The following is an 18252-nucleotide window of genomic DNA, read 5'->3' as shown; positions in this document are numbered from 1 at the left end:
ACATATTCTGTCCTTATGACCCCAACACACAGTCCCACCACCTCCTGCCTGAGCTGATGCCACCCCCTCTACGACATCTCTATCTGAAATGACCTTTCCCCAGTCTAACTCCTAACCAGCCTTCCCTACTTCCAAATCAAGATGGTCTTTCCCGGGCATCTTCCTTGAACTCCTATTGCAGTAACATATTACGCAGTGTGCTTCCAACTGTGTCACTTATTGACTGGTTCCAGGAAAGGAAAATCAACCTTTATAATTTTCATTTGTGTCATCTTTCACATTTTCCTCTAGCCAAGCAGCAATTTAGAAAAATTAGAAGGTCTAACAGACTTTCTCCAAGAACAATCAAGAGAATAGCAATTCATGATAAACAAAGGCTTTTCTTAGTTTTTAGGAAGAGACACCCAGAAGAAAGCCATTTAAAATTTAGTGACCTGAGTAGTAATAAATTTTGAATAACTCTAAAGAATAAACATATTGCAAAGTGCCAAAAAAATTATCACACTGAAAACCCATAAAGATACATGAAATAACACTCTGGTGGAGAAATGAGGTTTTCTGGCCGACATAAACTGTTTAAACACCAAAGCTCTTGAAACCTCTTTCAATGGAAAACTTTTAAAATGTTCCTTCATTGCCTAAGTAATTACAAAAAGGGACTGGTAAAGACATAACCTGTGAACGCATTTATTTTCTAGCAAGAAGTTAGGTCTTCTATAGCTATTAACAAATATCAAACGATCCAAAGTAGTAGGAATCATTGTGTTGATGGCATGACTTGACTCTCAATCAGTGCTTACCCCATGATACAATTTGTAACTTTTTACATGAATATATCCAGACAATGACTAAGAAGGTGGGTGCTGGAATCAGACGGCTGGAGCCTGAACCCAACCCTACTACTTACTGCTGTGTAACCCTGCCAGTGGAGACCTCACTCTTCAGCCTTAGTATCTGCATCCGAAAATCTGGGTCAGCTCTACATTCATGAGGTTGTTCTGAGGAATCAAAGCAGTGATGCACGAAAAGCTCTTAGCAAAATGCCTGGTGTACACGTAAGAGCTCAATAAATGCTATTATTGCTATCCCTTGTTTTGCCAGTTGACCTTTGTGAAGGCAGACTCTCCCAGGTACAGCTGCCTTTTGAAAGCTAAAAATGTCTTGAGCAGCCCTCTCCCAGATTGTCTTCTTGCCCTTCATAAAACCTTTCCTGCCTTTATCAGTAGTATTTCATACATCAACGCTTCAGTCTTGATAGTGAGTACTTCAATCTGCATTAATTTCTGCCTCTGGAACGGGGAAAACACCGATTCATCTGGATAGCTAGGTCAGTTTTAGATAATAGCTGTGGACTTAAGACTGTTCACCGTTATCTTGTAGGAAAGGAATGGGAGTAGAGCTGCTTCATTTTATAACTTTCACTATTATTAGAACATTTGAGTCATAGGTAAGTATTTTAACAGGGGTTTGTTGGGTAGAGCAATTATGGGCCATTTATGAATCAATGTGCTTCATTAAAGTGATATTAAAGGTTTTTTCTTTGTTATTTACATTATAACAACCTAATTATTATTGGTTGTTGGCAAAGCCCTCAGTATCTTTAACATAATTGGATAAGAAACAATTTTCCTAAGCAATCTAAATTATCACCAACAATCTAAACCTAGTTTCTTCCCACTGTATAAGTTATAAAATCTAAGTCATTTCTTAGAAATTTAAACATTGTCAGTTTATCTGGAGTTTGATACATACTACTGGTGTTTGTCCTCCAATTTTTGATGCCCCAATTCCTGAAAACTGTCCTTTGCATATTAAGTGAGCAGTAAGTGTTTGTCTTCCTGCATATGGGGCTTTTACTGCCAAAGCAAACTAGCTAGAGGGGATTCACACAAAGTGACAGGAAGACTGAGGACAACCTGGCTTACAGGTCTCCACCATTATCGTAGCTCTTCATTCCCTAGTATTTTCGGGGAGGGCATTTGGCTCCCATGAAATAAGAAGACCTTTATAACAGCAACGTAATTCATATTTAACTAAAAAAGTACTAAAAACAACAGTAACTCAGGGCTAAGGGCTAGAGGGTAGAAGACATAAACTACCTGTGTTCTAACTGAACTTCCAAGTTGAGTTAAATTTATATACAAAGATTACATTTACCTTGTGGCAGCAGATGTAGATGCATCCTCACATTCTAAAAATATTAGATAGTGTGAATTTATTCAAAGTTACCCGTTTTGATGGTTGTCAATTCAGCATAGGAGAAATAAGTAAGAAACATTTTTCTTTTCCAGTGAAAGCACAGGATGTCTCATTTAAAAACAGTATCAGAGACCTACTAGAGAATGGACTTGAGGATGTGGGGAGGGGGAAGGGTAAGCTGTGACAAAGTGAGAGAGTGGCATGGACATATACACACTACCAAACGTAAAATAGATAGCTAGTGGGAAGCAGCTGCATAGCACAGGGAGATCTGCTCGGTACTTTGTGACCACCTAGAGGGGTGGGTGGGTGGGTGGGAGGGAGACGCAAGGGGGAAGAGATATGGGAACATATGTATATGTATAACTGATTCACTTTGTTATAAAGCAGAAACTAACACACCAATGTAAAGCAATTATACTCCAATAAAGATGTTAAAAAAACAAACAAAAACCACAGTATCAGTACTTTCTAGTGTTTTCTCAAAAAGCACTGCCATTTACCACAAACTTAGACCCCAAAGGCCCAGGGGGAGTTCAATACTGTACTGACTCCAACCCTTAGCTGGCTGCCCTGCCCCCAGCCCCTGTATCCAGCTGCCCAAAGACAAGAACAAAGACCATCTACCTCCTACTGTTTCTTTTTTTGCATTTTGGCTCTTAAAAACAAGTCAATGGGTTAACATAAGACACACTTTTTTGGGGGGTGGGATGCTGATATTTGCAGTTAAATGAAAGATTTAGGTCAGTGCATCAGGATTCCATCAACTTTATTTAAATGATAATTTTAGAAAGTTCTAAGAGGAAAAATCAGTCACAGGAAATTTGGACTCAACATTTTTAATCTGAAGACCGGAGGGGGTGGAGGATGGGAGGACAGGAGCAAATAGAAAGTAAATTGACTCCTACATCAATGAATTGCTATCATCAATCTCTCTACTTCTCCCCCAGTGAGTTAAATAATAAATTTCCTTCTAAAAAGGTATATTAATCTCAGGTCGAACCAGGGCCAATAAAATACAGAGAATTTATTCTGAAAAAGTTAACAGGAATAATCACTGATAATGTTTTCAAACACCTAAGAACCTTTGAAAGTCTTCTTAAAGCAAATTCCCACAAGGTTCATCTTTGCTGAAAATATTTTTAAGGCCTCCCTTAAAATTTCCTTTCAGAGCATGAAGCACACTCTTTTGCAAATCCTTAACAGATGCAAATCTATTGCGTTCATTTAAATATGGTTATGTGGGAAAAGAGAAGCACAAACACAGTATGTATTATTAAATATTTACTTATTAAATATATACTCAGTATAAAGTACACATCAGCCACCCTTAGGTCTTAAAACCACCTGTTTCCCTTACCCATATTATAAATTAGATTGTTGCTTTGCTACAACCTTGAGAATTTTATGTTGGAAAACTCAGGTAAAAGGTTGCTCTTGATGAAAGATTAGAAAGCTGAGGGTTGGGAAAAGGATGATGAGGAGCAGACAAGGGTCCCCCCCAACCCAAAGAAGCTGGTCAAGAAGGCAGCTGAGTTAGGATGGGGAGAGAAAAGTGTGCTGAGGAGGGTAAGTTCACATAGCTTATCCAAAGCATTTAAAAAAATCTCAGTCACCTAATACATGCTATATTTCTAAAACTAGGGTGAGACCAAGGAAGTTAACAGACTTTCTTGTACTGTTTAATTAGAGGGGGAAAAAACCCACTGAAAATAAGTCCCTCTTGGAATATACATTCTCTGCAACAAGATGGGGGTGATAAATGGGTAGGAAAATCCCAGAGTGTCATGAAAGCAAAGCATGGATGTCTACAGTACCCCCGTTTTGCTGACATCTATTTAGTATCCGGTTCATTATCTTAAGCACTCCCAAAATACGCTGAAGAGCCTGCATAGCTATCTGATCCTCCACCATCCTTTTCTCTCCATAAAGTCTTTCAAATTTCTTAAGATAATAAATTTATCACTTATAGAGGCTGATTTTCTTTCACATTATCTTGCAATGCTTGCTACTATTTATTAGTTTCACTTCCGTTTCTCTGTTAATATGCTGGGATTTAGTAGTGCTTTCACTAGCAAGCCTTCTTGTAAATGGGATAAATAGAACAGAGAAATTGTATATTACATTCTAGTAGAAACAAGTGTTACAGTAACAGTGCTGTGTATAGCTGATGCAATTTGTTGCTAGGTTTATTATTATTTTGGTATAAAACTGCTGTGGCAAGAGGAAGAGGACTAACAAATTAGGGCAAACTTTAGTTGCTTTAGTGAGTGTGCAGTTGTGACTCATGATAGGTGAGGGCCTGGCATAGAAAGAACAGAATAATATAAAGAACTTAAAGCAAACGAATTCAGATCCTGCAGAAAAACAAATATACTGGTTTCGCTGCATACCTTTTAAGCAACTGGAAAATACTGCCAACAAGATAGTATATAAACTTGATGTCCATTCTAAAGAAACACTGCAATTTAATATCTGTTAACTTTGCCTCTTCTTCCAACATCTTTGCTTTTCTTGGGAGCTTGAACTTGTATTCTTGGTTTAGAGAATAAGGGAGTGGATAGGAAGAAGGCGCTGTAGATGGACAGTGTGTATGTTTTATGTAGTACTGGAGCTGGAAAGGGAAACCAGAGGTCAAAGTGGTTCAAAAGTTGGTTTTAGAAGAGGAAACTGAGAGCTAGAGGATAATCAAGCTCTAAAGGTTAAGTCCTAGAAGTGGGTGGGGTCAATGCAAATTTAGCAAGTAGTAGAGGTAAATCATTTACCTTTGTAGTTTGAAGCAACCTTTGTTCCTGGGCTAAGAATGCCAGCAGAGCAAATTTTTCTGCTAGAGAGATTTCTAAAAATCATCCTTAGAAGTCAGCTGGTATAACAGAACACTGGACCAGATTTACTGAGACAAAGGGTCTAGCCCAACATCCTCTGTGCTTATTATCCAAGCAACCTCCAGCTAGACTCTACCTCCTCGGGCCCTTTATTCTACATAATTTTTTTAATGGAAAAAAATGGTTTTGCCATGTTACTTTTAAGCACTATTAAAGATGCATTGTGCGATTTTAAGGGGGGAAAAGCAGTGTGGGGGGGGAGCCTATATTTGCTCAAAGAAAGCAATCTGACTGCAGAAGAAGCCAAATCTACAGACCTTCAAAAATTTAAACTACAGGATAACTTGGTGACTATCAAATTTTAACCAACTCATCCCCTTTCTTCAAGCAATTTATCTTTTCCTCAAGCTCAAATCTGGTGCTAGACTAGACCAGTACACACCCCCAGGGCTATTTCATTCCATTGGCTGGCGGGCCGTCCTGTAGTCTACACCCTTTAGATTTACTGTCAGGATGCCTGGTGTTTGTCAGATGTTACACTGCTCATGTATTACCTTTTTTTGTGTGCAAAACTGAAGCTGCCAGAGTAGAAAAGTAATTTAATAAAAGATCGAAGTATAATTAATAAATTCATTTGGTTAGTAAAACTCTGGATTTCAAACCTAACAGGCAATTCATTTTTGTACGTTCCTGTATCATCTGTCACTGTTGTACAAAGAGTGAAAAAATCCGAAAGCAATTATTTCGTGGTTTGCGTTCGCTTGAGTCATAGAAGCCCACAAAATCTTGTAGAGGCACAATCTGATGGGCTGGTCATTTCCTTTTCTACAAGTGATTTCCGTCAAGACCCACCCTGTTTGTCACAGTCGCTAGGATCAAAAGAGCCGTGCAGTGTCTTCTGCATACAGCATCAACAAGCATAAGCCGGGGATGACGGCTCGCGGGGGAAGGACCAACTACGTGGTGGGGATAGGGCGGAAAATTCACTATCCACCAGAGCCTGACACATCCCAGGCCGGGGCTGGGAGGGATCGTGGGAGGGGGACAGTGCCCGCCGGGGCTGGGTTGAGCCGCGACCCGGAGGCAGGAGGCTGGAGGCCGGGCGGGGCTGCGCAGGGCCGCGGGACAGGGCACGAGGGGCTCACCTCCCTTGCAGGGCGTGCGGTGCTGGCTGTGCTGGGCCCGGTAGCCCTCGATGACCTCCCAGGAGCCGTCGTCGCGCCGGATGGGGAAGGACAGGCTCAGCACATGGTTGCAGGGCTTGATGATCCGCAGGATGCCACGCACCCGGTTCCGCTTCTGCTCCTCGCTCTCCCGGGTCTTGAGGTCCTCCACCAGCTTGTCCTCCACGATGCTGGCGCCGCGGTCGAAGAAGCCCTCCACCATCTTGAAGAAGTTGGGGTCGTCCTCGCGGTCGGCCGCCGCCTCGCTGTACTGTCGTTGGCCGGGCGGCGCGAGCCCCGGCTGCGGGGCGGCGGCGGCTGCTGCGGGCTGCCCGCGGGCCCGGCCCAGCAGCGCGGCCGACTCGGCCGCCGCCGAGCCTAGGGCTGCGGGCCCGACGCGGGACAGCAGCAGCGCTTCACCCAGGCACCGGTACATGGCGGCAGGACGGAGGCCGCGGAGGCAGGCACTCTCACAGGCCCGGGGACGGACAGAGGGAGGAAGGACCCGGCGCGGGCTGCCCTTTTAAGCCGCAGCTTCCTGCCTTTCTGGCTGTCCCCTCCCCTCCAGCGCTCGCCGCCTAACGGGAGGACGGACTTAGGGTGCGGTGGGCCAACGTCGCCTGTAAATTGCAGGGCAGGGGGCGCCCGCCGCCCACGCAGCCGAGGCAGCTGCGTGCGCCGGCGGGGGCTCTCGGGGGCGCGCAGGCGCGGGCCGTCCTGGTGCGCATGCCCGCAGGGCGAGGGGCGGGGGGAGGGACCCCGCAAGCTTCCGGGATCTGCGGAGAGCAGGTGTCTCAGGTTTGTGCGTGGCCCTGGCCTCGTGCGGGGGTTGTTTTGCCGGGGGAGGGGGCCTCCCTGGGGAAGGGGCATACCCGCCTCTGGGGGGCGCTGAGAGTCCGGTCCCGGGACCGTGCGCACGGGTGAAGGTGGTGCGGTCTGGCGGTGGGCCGAGGGTGAATGAGTCATGGGTGTTCCTCCTTTCCGCCCGCGCGCCCTCGGGCGCGGGGCAGCCATCCTGCCACCCCTGCGCCTGCCTTGGGGCGGCCCGGAGAAGCAGCGTTTGGAGGCCGGGCTAAGAGCTTGTCTTTATCCGCTGGGACTTCGAAGAACTCTTGTCATGGGAGTTGAAGTTTTGAAGTGGCTTGCAGGAAGTGGAAAGGAGAAAGACTGGGAGCTGGCGAATCCCTTACCTATTGGCTTTCACCACTTTTACGTTTTTAATTTTGTTCCATTCAACCACGAAATGAGGTTGAGATGAAATAATTCTGTAAATCGTTGTATCTTTTTAAAATTTACTGAATGTGCTTCCCCATTTCAGAGATACGTTCTTGAAATAGTCTAAAAACAAGGACACTATAGAAATGCAATACTACTCCCGGATATTGTTTCTCAGTAGTATATGTATTAATGGTCCAGAATAGGATTTGTAAACGTTAAAGGACATGAGGGTTTAATTATGTACTTACACATACTTGATGAGAAATGCTAAAGTTATACATTAGATGCCTGTAAAAGTCTAATGACTCAGTTTTCAAGACAAGCTATCGAAGGCCGCATAACCAGCTTTAGCGGTCCCAGTGTACTTTTGTGATTTAAAAATGGCACTTTTTTGACGCCGCATAACCAGCTTTAGCGGTCCCAGTGTACTTTTGTGATTTAAAAATGGCACTTTTTTGACCTGCAAAACGATTTTGCTTCCTGACATTCACTTTATTCATCTATTAGCATATGGAAGAGAATATTTTAATTCTCACAGTATTCTGTACAGTATAAGGTGATAACCTAGATCAACTAAATTACATTCATCTATTCAGTGTACTGTCAAAGCAAAAAAGGCGGAACTTATCTTAATCTTTTTTTTTAGTATTATCTTATTTGCTAGATAAATGATAGTCATTATATTTGTATTGTGTTTTTCAGTGATAACTATTCTCTGGACTGAATCCTGAATTTGTCTTGTTGGTCAAATGATTAAGGTACTAAATTTCCTTTTCACTTGATAGTATTATTTTATATTGCAAAAACAACAACAGGCAAAAACAAAGTATAGAATAAAGTGATTAGAATCAGTAAACGTGGAAATTTTTCCCCTTCAGATTAAATTCTTAGATATGTTTTGAGGAAAGTGGTTTAAAAGCTTAGTTTTATTGCCCTTGTTTATCTCTTTCTTGATAACTATAGGCTTCAGAAAAATAAATGTTTAACTGCTTCTTCCCAGTTTTGTTCACCTGAATTCAAGAAGGTAGAAAGGCTATGGAAGGAGTGAGGAAATTTTAATTGAGAGTCTCCTATGTGTAGATGTTTTTCGAAATATCTCTAAAAGAACCCCTAAAGTAGATTTTTTAGTTTTTAAAATTATTATGTTTTTAAATTATTTACAAGTTGTAAAAAAAATTCAAACTGTATAGATAGATTTTTTAAAAAGAGTGGAATCATCCAAACACTGTCCTGACCCCCACCTTCCTATTTAGTAAGTAGTTGGAATGTTTCTTTTCATTCTGAAGTAGGTATTATAATTCGATTTATCTGGAGGGTGAACTGAGGCTCAAGCTCCAAGCAAATTGTTGATGATCACCTAGATGGTAAATAGCACACCAAGATTCAAACCGTGTATCTGACTCCAAGTTATGCTATTTCTGTTATTCCAAGAAGTATTTTAAGTGTTTGTTGCATTTAGTTTAAAATTATTTACTGTGATGTAAAGTCTAGCGAGTTTCAGCTTAACATTGATGATTGCTTTATAAAATATACAGATATTTTGCAAATTAAAGTTTATTGATAATAATTTTCAGTTCGAAAGGAGGCTAGATTGGGGTTGACATGTATACACTAATATGTATAAAATAAACAACTAATAAGAACCTGCTGTATAAAAAATAAATAAAATAAAAATTAAAAAACAAAGCAAAACAAAACAAAAAAACAAAAGGAGGCTAGAATTTAACTTGAAGGGACTTTTGGTCATTTGATAGCATTCAACAAAGACAACTGGTTTTCTGCCTTTAAGGTTTATGAGTTTTCCTTAGCTGTTTCAAAATTCCAGGTCTTTTCTCTTTGATTCATAGCATGCGTTTGTGCTTTCAAGTGCTTTAAAAAAATATTTTAGAATTATTTTAGGATTTAGAAAGACAGCATATAAATACAGGAACAACATAGTTGTTTTAAAAATAATTTAATTTGGAAAGGTAATACATACTTTCTACTTTCTGTCTCTAGATTTGTCTGTTCTGGACATTTTGTTTAACTGGAATCATGCAATCAATATATGGTTCTATATGGGAGCATATGTATATGTATAACTGATTCACTTTGTTATAAAGCAGAAACTAACACACCATTGTAAAGCAATTATACTCCAATAAAGATGTTAAAAAAATAAATTAAAAAAAATGGTTCTTTATGACTGGCTTCTTTCACTTAGCATATGTTTCAAGATTCATCTGCATTGTAGCATGTATCAATATTTCTTTTCTTTTAATGGCTGAATAGTGTTCATTGTATGGCTATAGCCCTCTTTTTTTAATCTACTCATCTTTGATGGACATTTGGTTATTTCCACTTTTGGGGTATTGTGAATAATGCTATTATGAATGTTCTTGTACAAGTTTTTGTTGGGATGTATGTTTTCAATTCTGTTGGGTATGCACTTTGGAGTGGAATTGCCGGGTCTGTGTTTAATCTTTTGAGGAGATGCCCAGCTGTTTTCCACATAAGCTGGACCATTTTAATTCCTATAGGCAGAGAATTCTAATTTCTTTGTATTCTCCCCAACACTTATTTTCTTGCAGATTTTTATTGGAGTATAGTTGCTTTACAATGTGTTAGTTTCTGCTGTACAGCAAAGTGAATCAGTCATACATATACATATATCCCCTCTTTTTTAGATTTCCTTCCCATTTAGGTCACCACAGAGCGTTGAGTAGAGTTCCCTGTGCTATACAGTAGGTTCTCATTAGTTATCCATTTTATGCATAGTAGTGTATATGTCAGTCCCCATCTCCCAGTTCATCCCAGCCCCCCAACACTCATTATTATCTGGTGTGAAGGGGTGACTCATTTTGGTTTTGATTTGCATTTCCTTGATGGCTAATGATGTTGAGCATCTTTCTATGTACTTATTGATGATTTGTATATATTTTTTAAAAAGAAATGTATATTCATATCCTTCTTCCACTTTTAAATTGGATTGTCTTTTTATTGTTGACTTGTAAGAGTTCTTTATATATTTTAGATATAAATCCTGTATCAGACATATGATTTGCAAGTGTTTACTTCCATTCTGTGGCTTCTCTTTTCACTTTGTTGATGATGTCCTTTGAAGCACATAAGTTTTGAATTTTGATGAAGTCCAACTTATAAATGTTTTCTTTTGTGGCTTGTGCTTTTGGTGCCATGTCTAAGAAACCATTGTCTAATTGAAGGTCGTGAAGATTTACACCTGTGTTTTCTTCTAAGAGTTTTGTAGTTTTAGTTTTTACATTTCAAGTTGATTTTTTGTGCATGGAGTAAGGAAAGAATGCAGTTTCATTCATTTGCATGTGGATAACCAATTGTCCCAGCACTATTTGTTCAACAAAAGACTATTTCTTCCACACTGAAGTGTCTTCACACTCTTGAAATCAATTGACCTAGGTGTGAGGGTTTATTTCTGCATTCTTTAGTTCTTTTCCGCTTACCCATATGTCTGTCCTTATGCTAGTACCACAGGGTCTTGGTTAGTGCAGCTTTGTAATAAGTTTTGAAATCAGGAAGTGTGAGTCCTCCAACTATGTTCTTTTTCAAGTTTGGTTCTTCTGAGTCCCTTGAATTTTCATATGAATTTTAGGAGCAGGTGGTCTATTTCTGCAAAGAAGCCAGCTGGAATTTTAGTTTTATGTTGAATCTATAGATCAACCTGTGGAGTGGTGCCATTTTAACAATATTAAATCTCCTGATTCATGAACATGAGATGTCTTTTCATGGATTTGGGTCTTTAAAAATTTCTTTCAGCCATGTTTTGTCTTTTCAGAATATAAGTTTTACACTTCTTTTGTTAAATTTATTACTAAGTATTTTATTCTTTTTGATGCTGTATAACTGGAATTGTTTTCTTAACTACATTTTCAGATTATTCATTGCAAGTATACAGAAATACAGTTGATTATTGTATATTGATCTTTTATGCTTTGACCTTACTGAACTCATTTATTCTGATAATTATTGTAGTGGATTCATTAAGATTTTCTCTATACAAGATCATGTCATCTGCAAGTAGAGATAGTTTTACTTCTTTCTTTCCAATCTGGATGTGTTTTATTTTATTGCCTAATTGCTCCTTACTCTTTGTTACTTTGTATAGTTCTTCATTGTATGGATGTGCCATGATTATTTTTGCTATTCTGTCATTGATGGACATGTAGGTTGTTTCCAATATCTTGAAGTTACAGCGGTGCTGCAGTGAATAACCTATTACATAGAATATCAGTTTTCAAACTCTTTCATCTCAGGACTACTTTACCTTAAGAGTGAGTAGTGAATCTGAACTTAATAGACATCAGAATTTTGTTTCTCTTATAGAGTTGTTTAGTTCATTTTTGACATAAATTTTCCTATCTGGATATTAAAAATGATATAATAAAACCAAATGATATAACAAATCAAATATCTAAAATTTTTTAAAAGGGCTTTTAAAACAAGGAACTAAAAATCTTGATTTTTTTATTTAAATCAGGTTCCCATGTTATTAATTTTTATTTATTTATTTATTTATTTATACGGCTGCCTTGGGTCTTTGTTGCTGCGTGCGGCCTTTGTTTAGTTGCGGCAAGCGGGGGCTACTCTTCGTTGCGGTGCATGGGCTTCTCATTGTGGTGGCTTCTCTTGTTGTGGAGCACAGGTTCTAGGCACATGGGCTTCAGTAGTTGTGACTTGTGGGCTCAGTAGTTGTGGCTCGCAGGCTCAGTAGTTGTGGCGCATGGGCTTAGCTGCTCCGTGGCACATGGGATCTTCCCGGACCAGGGCTCGAACCTGTGTCTCCTGCATTGGCAGGCGGATTCTTAACCACTGTGCCACCAGGGAAGTCCTCTCATGTTATTAATTTTAATAGGTTTTAGTTCTCAAGTGCTTGTCAGTACCTCATTAACCAGCCAGATGAGTGTGGGGGAGAGAAGAGTACCCCATAAAGAGGGAAGACCATTGCAAAGGCCTGAAGATAAATGACAGCATGGTTTGAAAATACAGGGTAGCGTATATTTTGGTTAAGCAATTTGATCATCATAACAGTTTGGCTTAAACAGCCATTATGAATATCTCCAGTTCTGTGTTTTATTCAAGTATTGGTAATTTTGGTGCCTCATGGATTGTTTTTCAAGTCTTTGTGCCATAGTTTTCAGAATAATTTTTTCTAATATTTGCTTTTGTGCTTCTGATTGATATTCATAAAAGTTTGTAATTTTGGATTTTTTTTCCCCTTTAGTGAGTATGTTTTTGTAATAAGCAGAAAAACAGTAAAAGAAACTATATCCAAGAAAACGATCTGAAATTTTCAGGGTTTGTAGTCTTTTTCCTCTTAAAAAGCTTTTTTTTTTTCTTAATAAATCAAATGTCAGTTATATCTGCTTGGTTAGTTTGGCTAAGTTTTCATTTTGCTGTGTTGCTGAATAATATTCAACAAAGGTTTTATCAACTCTTGCTTAAGGGTTCTTTCCCTGTTATGAGTAAACATGAAAAATCGTAGTAGGTTCTTTATCCCTTTAAGCATAGCATGCAAGAAACAAGTGAGGTCTCTTAAAAATTAACTGTTCTAACCTAGGATTTTGAACTCATGTGTATATAATTCATTATGTCTCTATCTCTCTCTTTTTTTAAATTGATGTTAAGTTTTTTGCTTTCCTTATAGGTAAAAAGGATAGTACGTTCAGTTATTCATTATTCAAGATGCCTCACCATTCAGCTTCACTTATTGATCTATGTGGATGAGCCTCTATAATAGCAAATTTTTATTCTATCTTTAGCATTTTCTCTCTGGAAATTTTAGATCAGTTGTGATTTCAATATGGAAATAGGGAAAAGAAAGAAATTATAGGCTAAAAATTGCAACACATTTCTGATGCTGTTAAAAGCAAACATAACTGAAAAATATACTGGAGAAGAAAAAAGTACCTTCCCGTTGGCCATCATGGAGAGTTGCAGAAGAAACAGACTTTACTGTGAAGCATAGGTGTGTGTATAATTATACTGAGTTTTCTCCTTAGTGAAAGGCAGAAAAGAAAAACATGAATGAAGTAGTAGGGATTAAGGTAGAGACACTGGTAATGTAAGCAGATAACTTAAGGGGTCCCTGGAGAAAGAGAACCAGGAGTGGTTTTCTTGACATAAGAGAAGCCATTTTGTGATCTAAGCCTGGCCACAATGCTTGCCCTTGAACAAGTCTCAGTAATTCTGATCTTAAGGGAACTGAGAGAATGTAGGAACAGAGAAAAGGCAAACAATAGTGCAGTGATAAAGCAGAGTCCTAGTTCCTTCTCAGGGGATATACATAATAATATATCTTTGAGTTCTGCAGGAACTGAAGTCCCATTCAGGTGGAGGATGGGATGATGTTGACCCTCCTGACTTCGAAACACTAAAGCTTGGACTTTGTTGACCTTTCCCTCGATTTGCCCCAGTTTGTTTTTGTTTTGTGTTTTTTTGGCCATGCGTTATGTCGAATTCTCCTCTGCTCAAGTGCCTACATGAATATGCAGGTACCCTTACCTTAAAACTTCCCCACTTTTGCTGTTCTGGGAGACACTGCTTTGGGAAAGATCCCCGGTGTTCTCCTTACTTGCTGCAAGTAGTAATAAATCCTTCCTTTTCCCGATCTTTGGCTTGGATGTGTCTATTGGCTGGATACCCACACAGAGGCCAACCCAGTTTTCAAGTAACAGTAATGGCTGGAGTTGGCTAAGTAGCAACAATTTAACTTCCTGATCTGGATAGCATGCAATGAACAGATATTCGTTAGCTTTGTTAGTTAGGATGCTTTGGCCCTCAAGTAACAATATCCAAATAAAGATGGCTTAAACTAAAGCCATAAAATAACTAGTAACTGTTATCCAACAAGAAGTCCAGAGGCAAGGATATTCATTGTTGGTACAGGGCTTAGTGATCCAGTGCTTCAGGGACCTAGGGCTTTTCTCTGTGTTATTTTTAGCAACTTGGTGATATCTTTCCTCATGATTGCACGATTGCTACAGTGGTTCCAGGGGTCACATGCAGACACAACCAAGTATTATGTAGAAGAACAGCCGTTTCCTCCCATACGTATCTCTTTATTGGTGAAGAAAACCTTTTCCAAAGGCCTGCCAGCCAGCTCAGCTCTCTTAGGCCCCAGTAGCTAGGATTGGTTATTTGCCCATACTCTTGCTGTAAGGGAGGCTCGAAAGAGGACTTTCTGGCACTATTAGCTTCTGAAGTATAGACAGGCTCTGCCGGCAGGGGAGAAAGTTGTGGAAGGAATAATTGTTCAATTGGCAGCCAACAGTGTTTACCATATTTGCCATCAAAAATAACATCCTCTCCATGCTATCTTATTGTGATAATACATTTTCTTAGAATACAAGTACAGTTTAAGAGGGGTGAAGCATTCTTAACCATGACACTGGGAATTGTGTTGCTTATGGTTTCATGTTCTCTACATTGAGAAATCTGCAGATTCTAGTTCCCTTTGAAACTATCGTCATTATGTTTCATGTTCTCTACACTGAGAAATTTGCAGAGTCTAGTTCCCTTTGAGACCTTATAAAATGATGATAGTTTTAAGATTATGCCTCCTTTTTTTTTTTTTTTTTTTTTTTTCAATTTATGGCTGCATTGGGTCTTCGTTGCAGTGCGTGGGCCTCTCTTTGTGGTGGCCTCTCTTGTTGCGGAGCACGGGCTCTAGGCGCATGGGCTTCAGTAGTTGTGGTGTGTGGGCTCTAGAACACAGGCTCAGCAGTTGTGGCACACGGGCCCAGTTGCTCCACGGCATGTGGGACCCTCCCGGACCAGGGCCCGAACCCGTGTCTCCTGCATTGGCAGGCGGACTCCCAACCACTGCACCACCAGGGAAGTCCTATGCTTCCTTTTTTTGAACAGCTTTTTACCACTGACAGCTTGTGAGGCAATAACTCCATGCTGTGGTGTTTGCTCTGTTGCCACACAAGAGGACAGAACAGAAACCCATCCTCACTTCTGGGAAAAAACTCTGGCATTTATAATGAAATATCAAGTGCTCAAATGATTTCAACAGATTTTCAGATGGAGCTGCCATTAATAACTTATTGTCATTGGTGTAACACATAGGCAAATGGCTTAAATTAAGATGACTAATCTAGCATTTATGTTGAAATTAGAAGTTGTTCTTATCTTTGTCCTAAGGGTGGAAATGACAGCCTCATCATAGTCTCTGTTACAGTAACATACTGTCAGAAACACAGCTTGAGATAAGACTGTTTTGAAGATATATGGGTTAGCTATGTAAAGGTGCCCTTTACATAGTTTTGTCCTCCACAGTGTCTTCATCAACTGTAGAATCTTTATGATTGCATTCTTGTAGGGCCATCTAAAACCAAAGAAACACAAAGGGATTACATCTTAGGTTCTAGAAGTTGATATCTGCCAGCCATACACACTGAAAATTCCAGTCAGCTGTTTAAAAAAAAAGAAAAAAAGAATGAAGTATCGGTGAAAAGGTGTTAATACAGAAAGAACAAATATCTGGACTTCAAGAACATGGGGTATTTCTGATGAAAGGTTCAAATTAAAGCAAATATTTATCCTTCATGTGTTTTTTCTAGGTCAGGTATAAAATGAAATTATTTTGAATAATAATTATCTGGTATTTTTTATGTCTACTTTAATGAATTATAGACTTTGACTATCTTCTGTAATTTCATATTCTTTTCTACTTTTTAAAAAAATACAATACAAACACTAGAAAAGTGAACCCAACCACATTCAACAAGCAATCACATTTGGCTTTAAATTAATTAGAAAAAATTTAAGTGGAAAAACTAAAAAAACAAAGCCCTGAGAAGTTCCAATTCCTTGCCTCTTATGGTTTTCATTTATTTTAACATTTACTTAGAGAAAAATGAAAAAGTGTACAAATGAGAATAACAGAAAGACTACCCCTAAGTCCATGATACCTTTTTAACTACAGGTGTTCTTCACTGATCCAGCTCTTGGTGTCTGAACTCAGAAACAGGCTAGATGGGATAGCAAGTGTTGCTTAGATTTTACTCCTAACCTATTTCTATAGATTCATGTTGTTTCTTATCTAAATCACAATTTTTTCATATTGGTTCTCAACATGGAACATTTGCGTTTTTCTAATTTTTCTCTATAGTTATCAGTGAAAGCAGAAATAACTGGCAAAAAATCAATTACAGGAAATCCCCTGGCAGTCCAGTGGTTAGGACTCAGCACTTCCATTGCAGGTGGCCTGGGTTCAATCCCTGGTTGGGGAACTAAGATCCTGCAAGCTGCACAGTGCAGACAAAAAATTAAAATAAAAATCAATTAGAATTTTAAAAAGTAGGATAACACCTGAAAAATTTGAAATATGAAAGAATAATGCTTAAAAATATATATCTAGGATCATAAAAGCACTCCATGATATAATTAAGGTAGAATACAGGTGTCCCCCACTTTTGGAAAGTTCACCTTACTCCACTTTGCTTTTATGAAAGACCTACATTAGTACCAGTTTTCAATACCTAGAAGAAATCTGAAGAGGACTTTTACTTTATGAAAAAAGGTGAAAAGCAAAAATAGCGCTCGGCGTTTGTCTTGAAGGGAGCCAAGCTGTTACAGAGATGGTGCACCACCAAGCTCCTTCTTGGGAACCACACTCAGCATGTCAACGTCAAACAGCCATAGCTTTGAACTGTTCCTGTGTGCATCTATGCTTTATCTCAATTTATTTTGTGCATCCATTAGCTAGATGTCTCCTAAGGTAATTGCTTCTTCACTTTATGCCATTTCGGCTTATGAAAGGTTTCAGAGGAATGCTCTGCTTTTGCATAGTGGGGGAAAACTGTAATTGGAAAAGCAGAAACAAAAACAATGACTAGGTATTTTCGATTTTTCCACTTTTGAAAATTGATTTTTTATTTGGAATAATTTTATTTATAATAATTTTTCTTGAAATAATTTTTCTTTAGAAATAATTTTAGATTTACAGAAGAGTTGTAAAGATACTACAGAGTTCCCTTCGACCATCTTTCCCTACTATCAACATCTTATATAGCCACGATGCATTTATCAAAACTAAGAAATTAATGTCAGTATAGGTATATTTATTTTTGATTATCATGTTGACCAACATGCTTTTTGCCAAATTACCTGTAGCTGTACTATGGATCTTAATCAAGATCACTGCTATGTCCTCATAGCAGGATGTGCTTTCAGGTGGTCATGTGACCTTAATCCCTTGTTCCTCAGGCTACAGATGATTGATTGCCTTTCAGGAAGGTGCCTTTGGGCAGCAGGTGCCTTTTGGCCTGCCATGTCCAGTCTAAATGCTGGCCCAGAAACCTATGACGTGACTTGGTCAGAAAGATGACTTTCCAATTTTAATTTCATTTCTCATCTGTGTGTATCTTTATAATATCCTTGTCCCCCCTTCTAAATGTGGTCCAAGTATTTTCTTTTTTTAAACAAAAGAAAATCCTGGTCAAAATGGTATGAATTAGGTAGGACTGTCATAGTTCACTGTGGCTGGAGTGTGAGTATATGTGTTGGTGGGGGAGGGGGAGAAGCAGGAGAAGAAATGGGAAGAGATCAGGTGGGGCAGCTCACCAGATGGTGTGTCTCTTCGGAGGACCATTTCATTGGCTTTACTGATATCCTCTGTTGTATGTTCGTTCTTTGTGATTTTTGATTCTAGAGATGGGGATCTTTCATAGTTCTACGACATTTTCAACTGTTACCTCTTCAAATACTGTCTCTACTCAGTTCTGTCATCTCTCACTTTATCTTATGTATCTTACCTATTCATTTTATGCAACTTTTAATTTTTTTATGTTTTATTCTATAGGTGCCTGGGGTCAGGCAAAGTGCCA

At 39.2% G+C, this 18252-nt stretch overlaps 2 protein-coding genes across 7 annotated transcripts in view; one reads left to right on the top strand and one right to left on the bottom strand.

The window, feature by feature from the left end:
• The window catches only part of GLUD1 (glutamate dehydrogenase 1), a 39301-nt gene extending 32578 nt beyond the window's left edge, over nucleotides 1–6723 (bottom strand). Inside the window, exon 1 of the mRNA XM_059053930.2 lies at nucleotides 6170–6723. Coding sequence (XP_058909913.1) covers nucleotides 6170–6623 — 454 coding nt within the window. The 5' untranslated portion in view covers nucleotides 6624–6723. The remainder of the gene's footprint in view (nucleotides 1–6169) is intronic.
• Nucleotides 6724–6773: 50 nt separating this feature from the next.
• The window catches only part of SHLD2 (shieldin complex subunit 2), a 95387-nt gene continuing 83908 nt past the window's right edge, over nucleotides 6774–18252 (top strand). For 4 of the 6 annotated variants that reach the window (XR_010838909.1, XM_067025212.1, XM_067025213.1 and 1 more), the window contains exons 1-2: nucleotides 6774–6985; nucleotides 8108–8163. The gene's annotated coding sequence lies outside the window, so the exon portion shown is untranslated. The remainder of the gene's footprint in view (nucleotides 6986–8107; nucleotides 8164–18252) is intronic. The other 2 variants (XM_067025211.1, XM_059053921.2) reach the window with 1 other exon arrangement.

This window comes from Kogia breviceps, chromosome 2 (genome assembly GCF_026419965.1).
Source record: "Kogia breviceps isolate mKogBre1 chromosome 2, mKogBre1 haplotype 1, whole genome shotgun sequence".
Lineage (NCBI taxonomy): Eukaryota > Metazoa > Chordata > Mammalia > Artiodactyla > Physeteridae > Kogia > Kogia breviceps.
The sequence above is the reverse complement of the archived record's forward strand: the minus strand, read 5'-3'. Positions and strand labels throughout refer to the sequence as shown.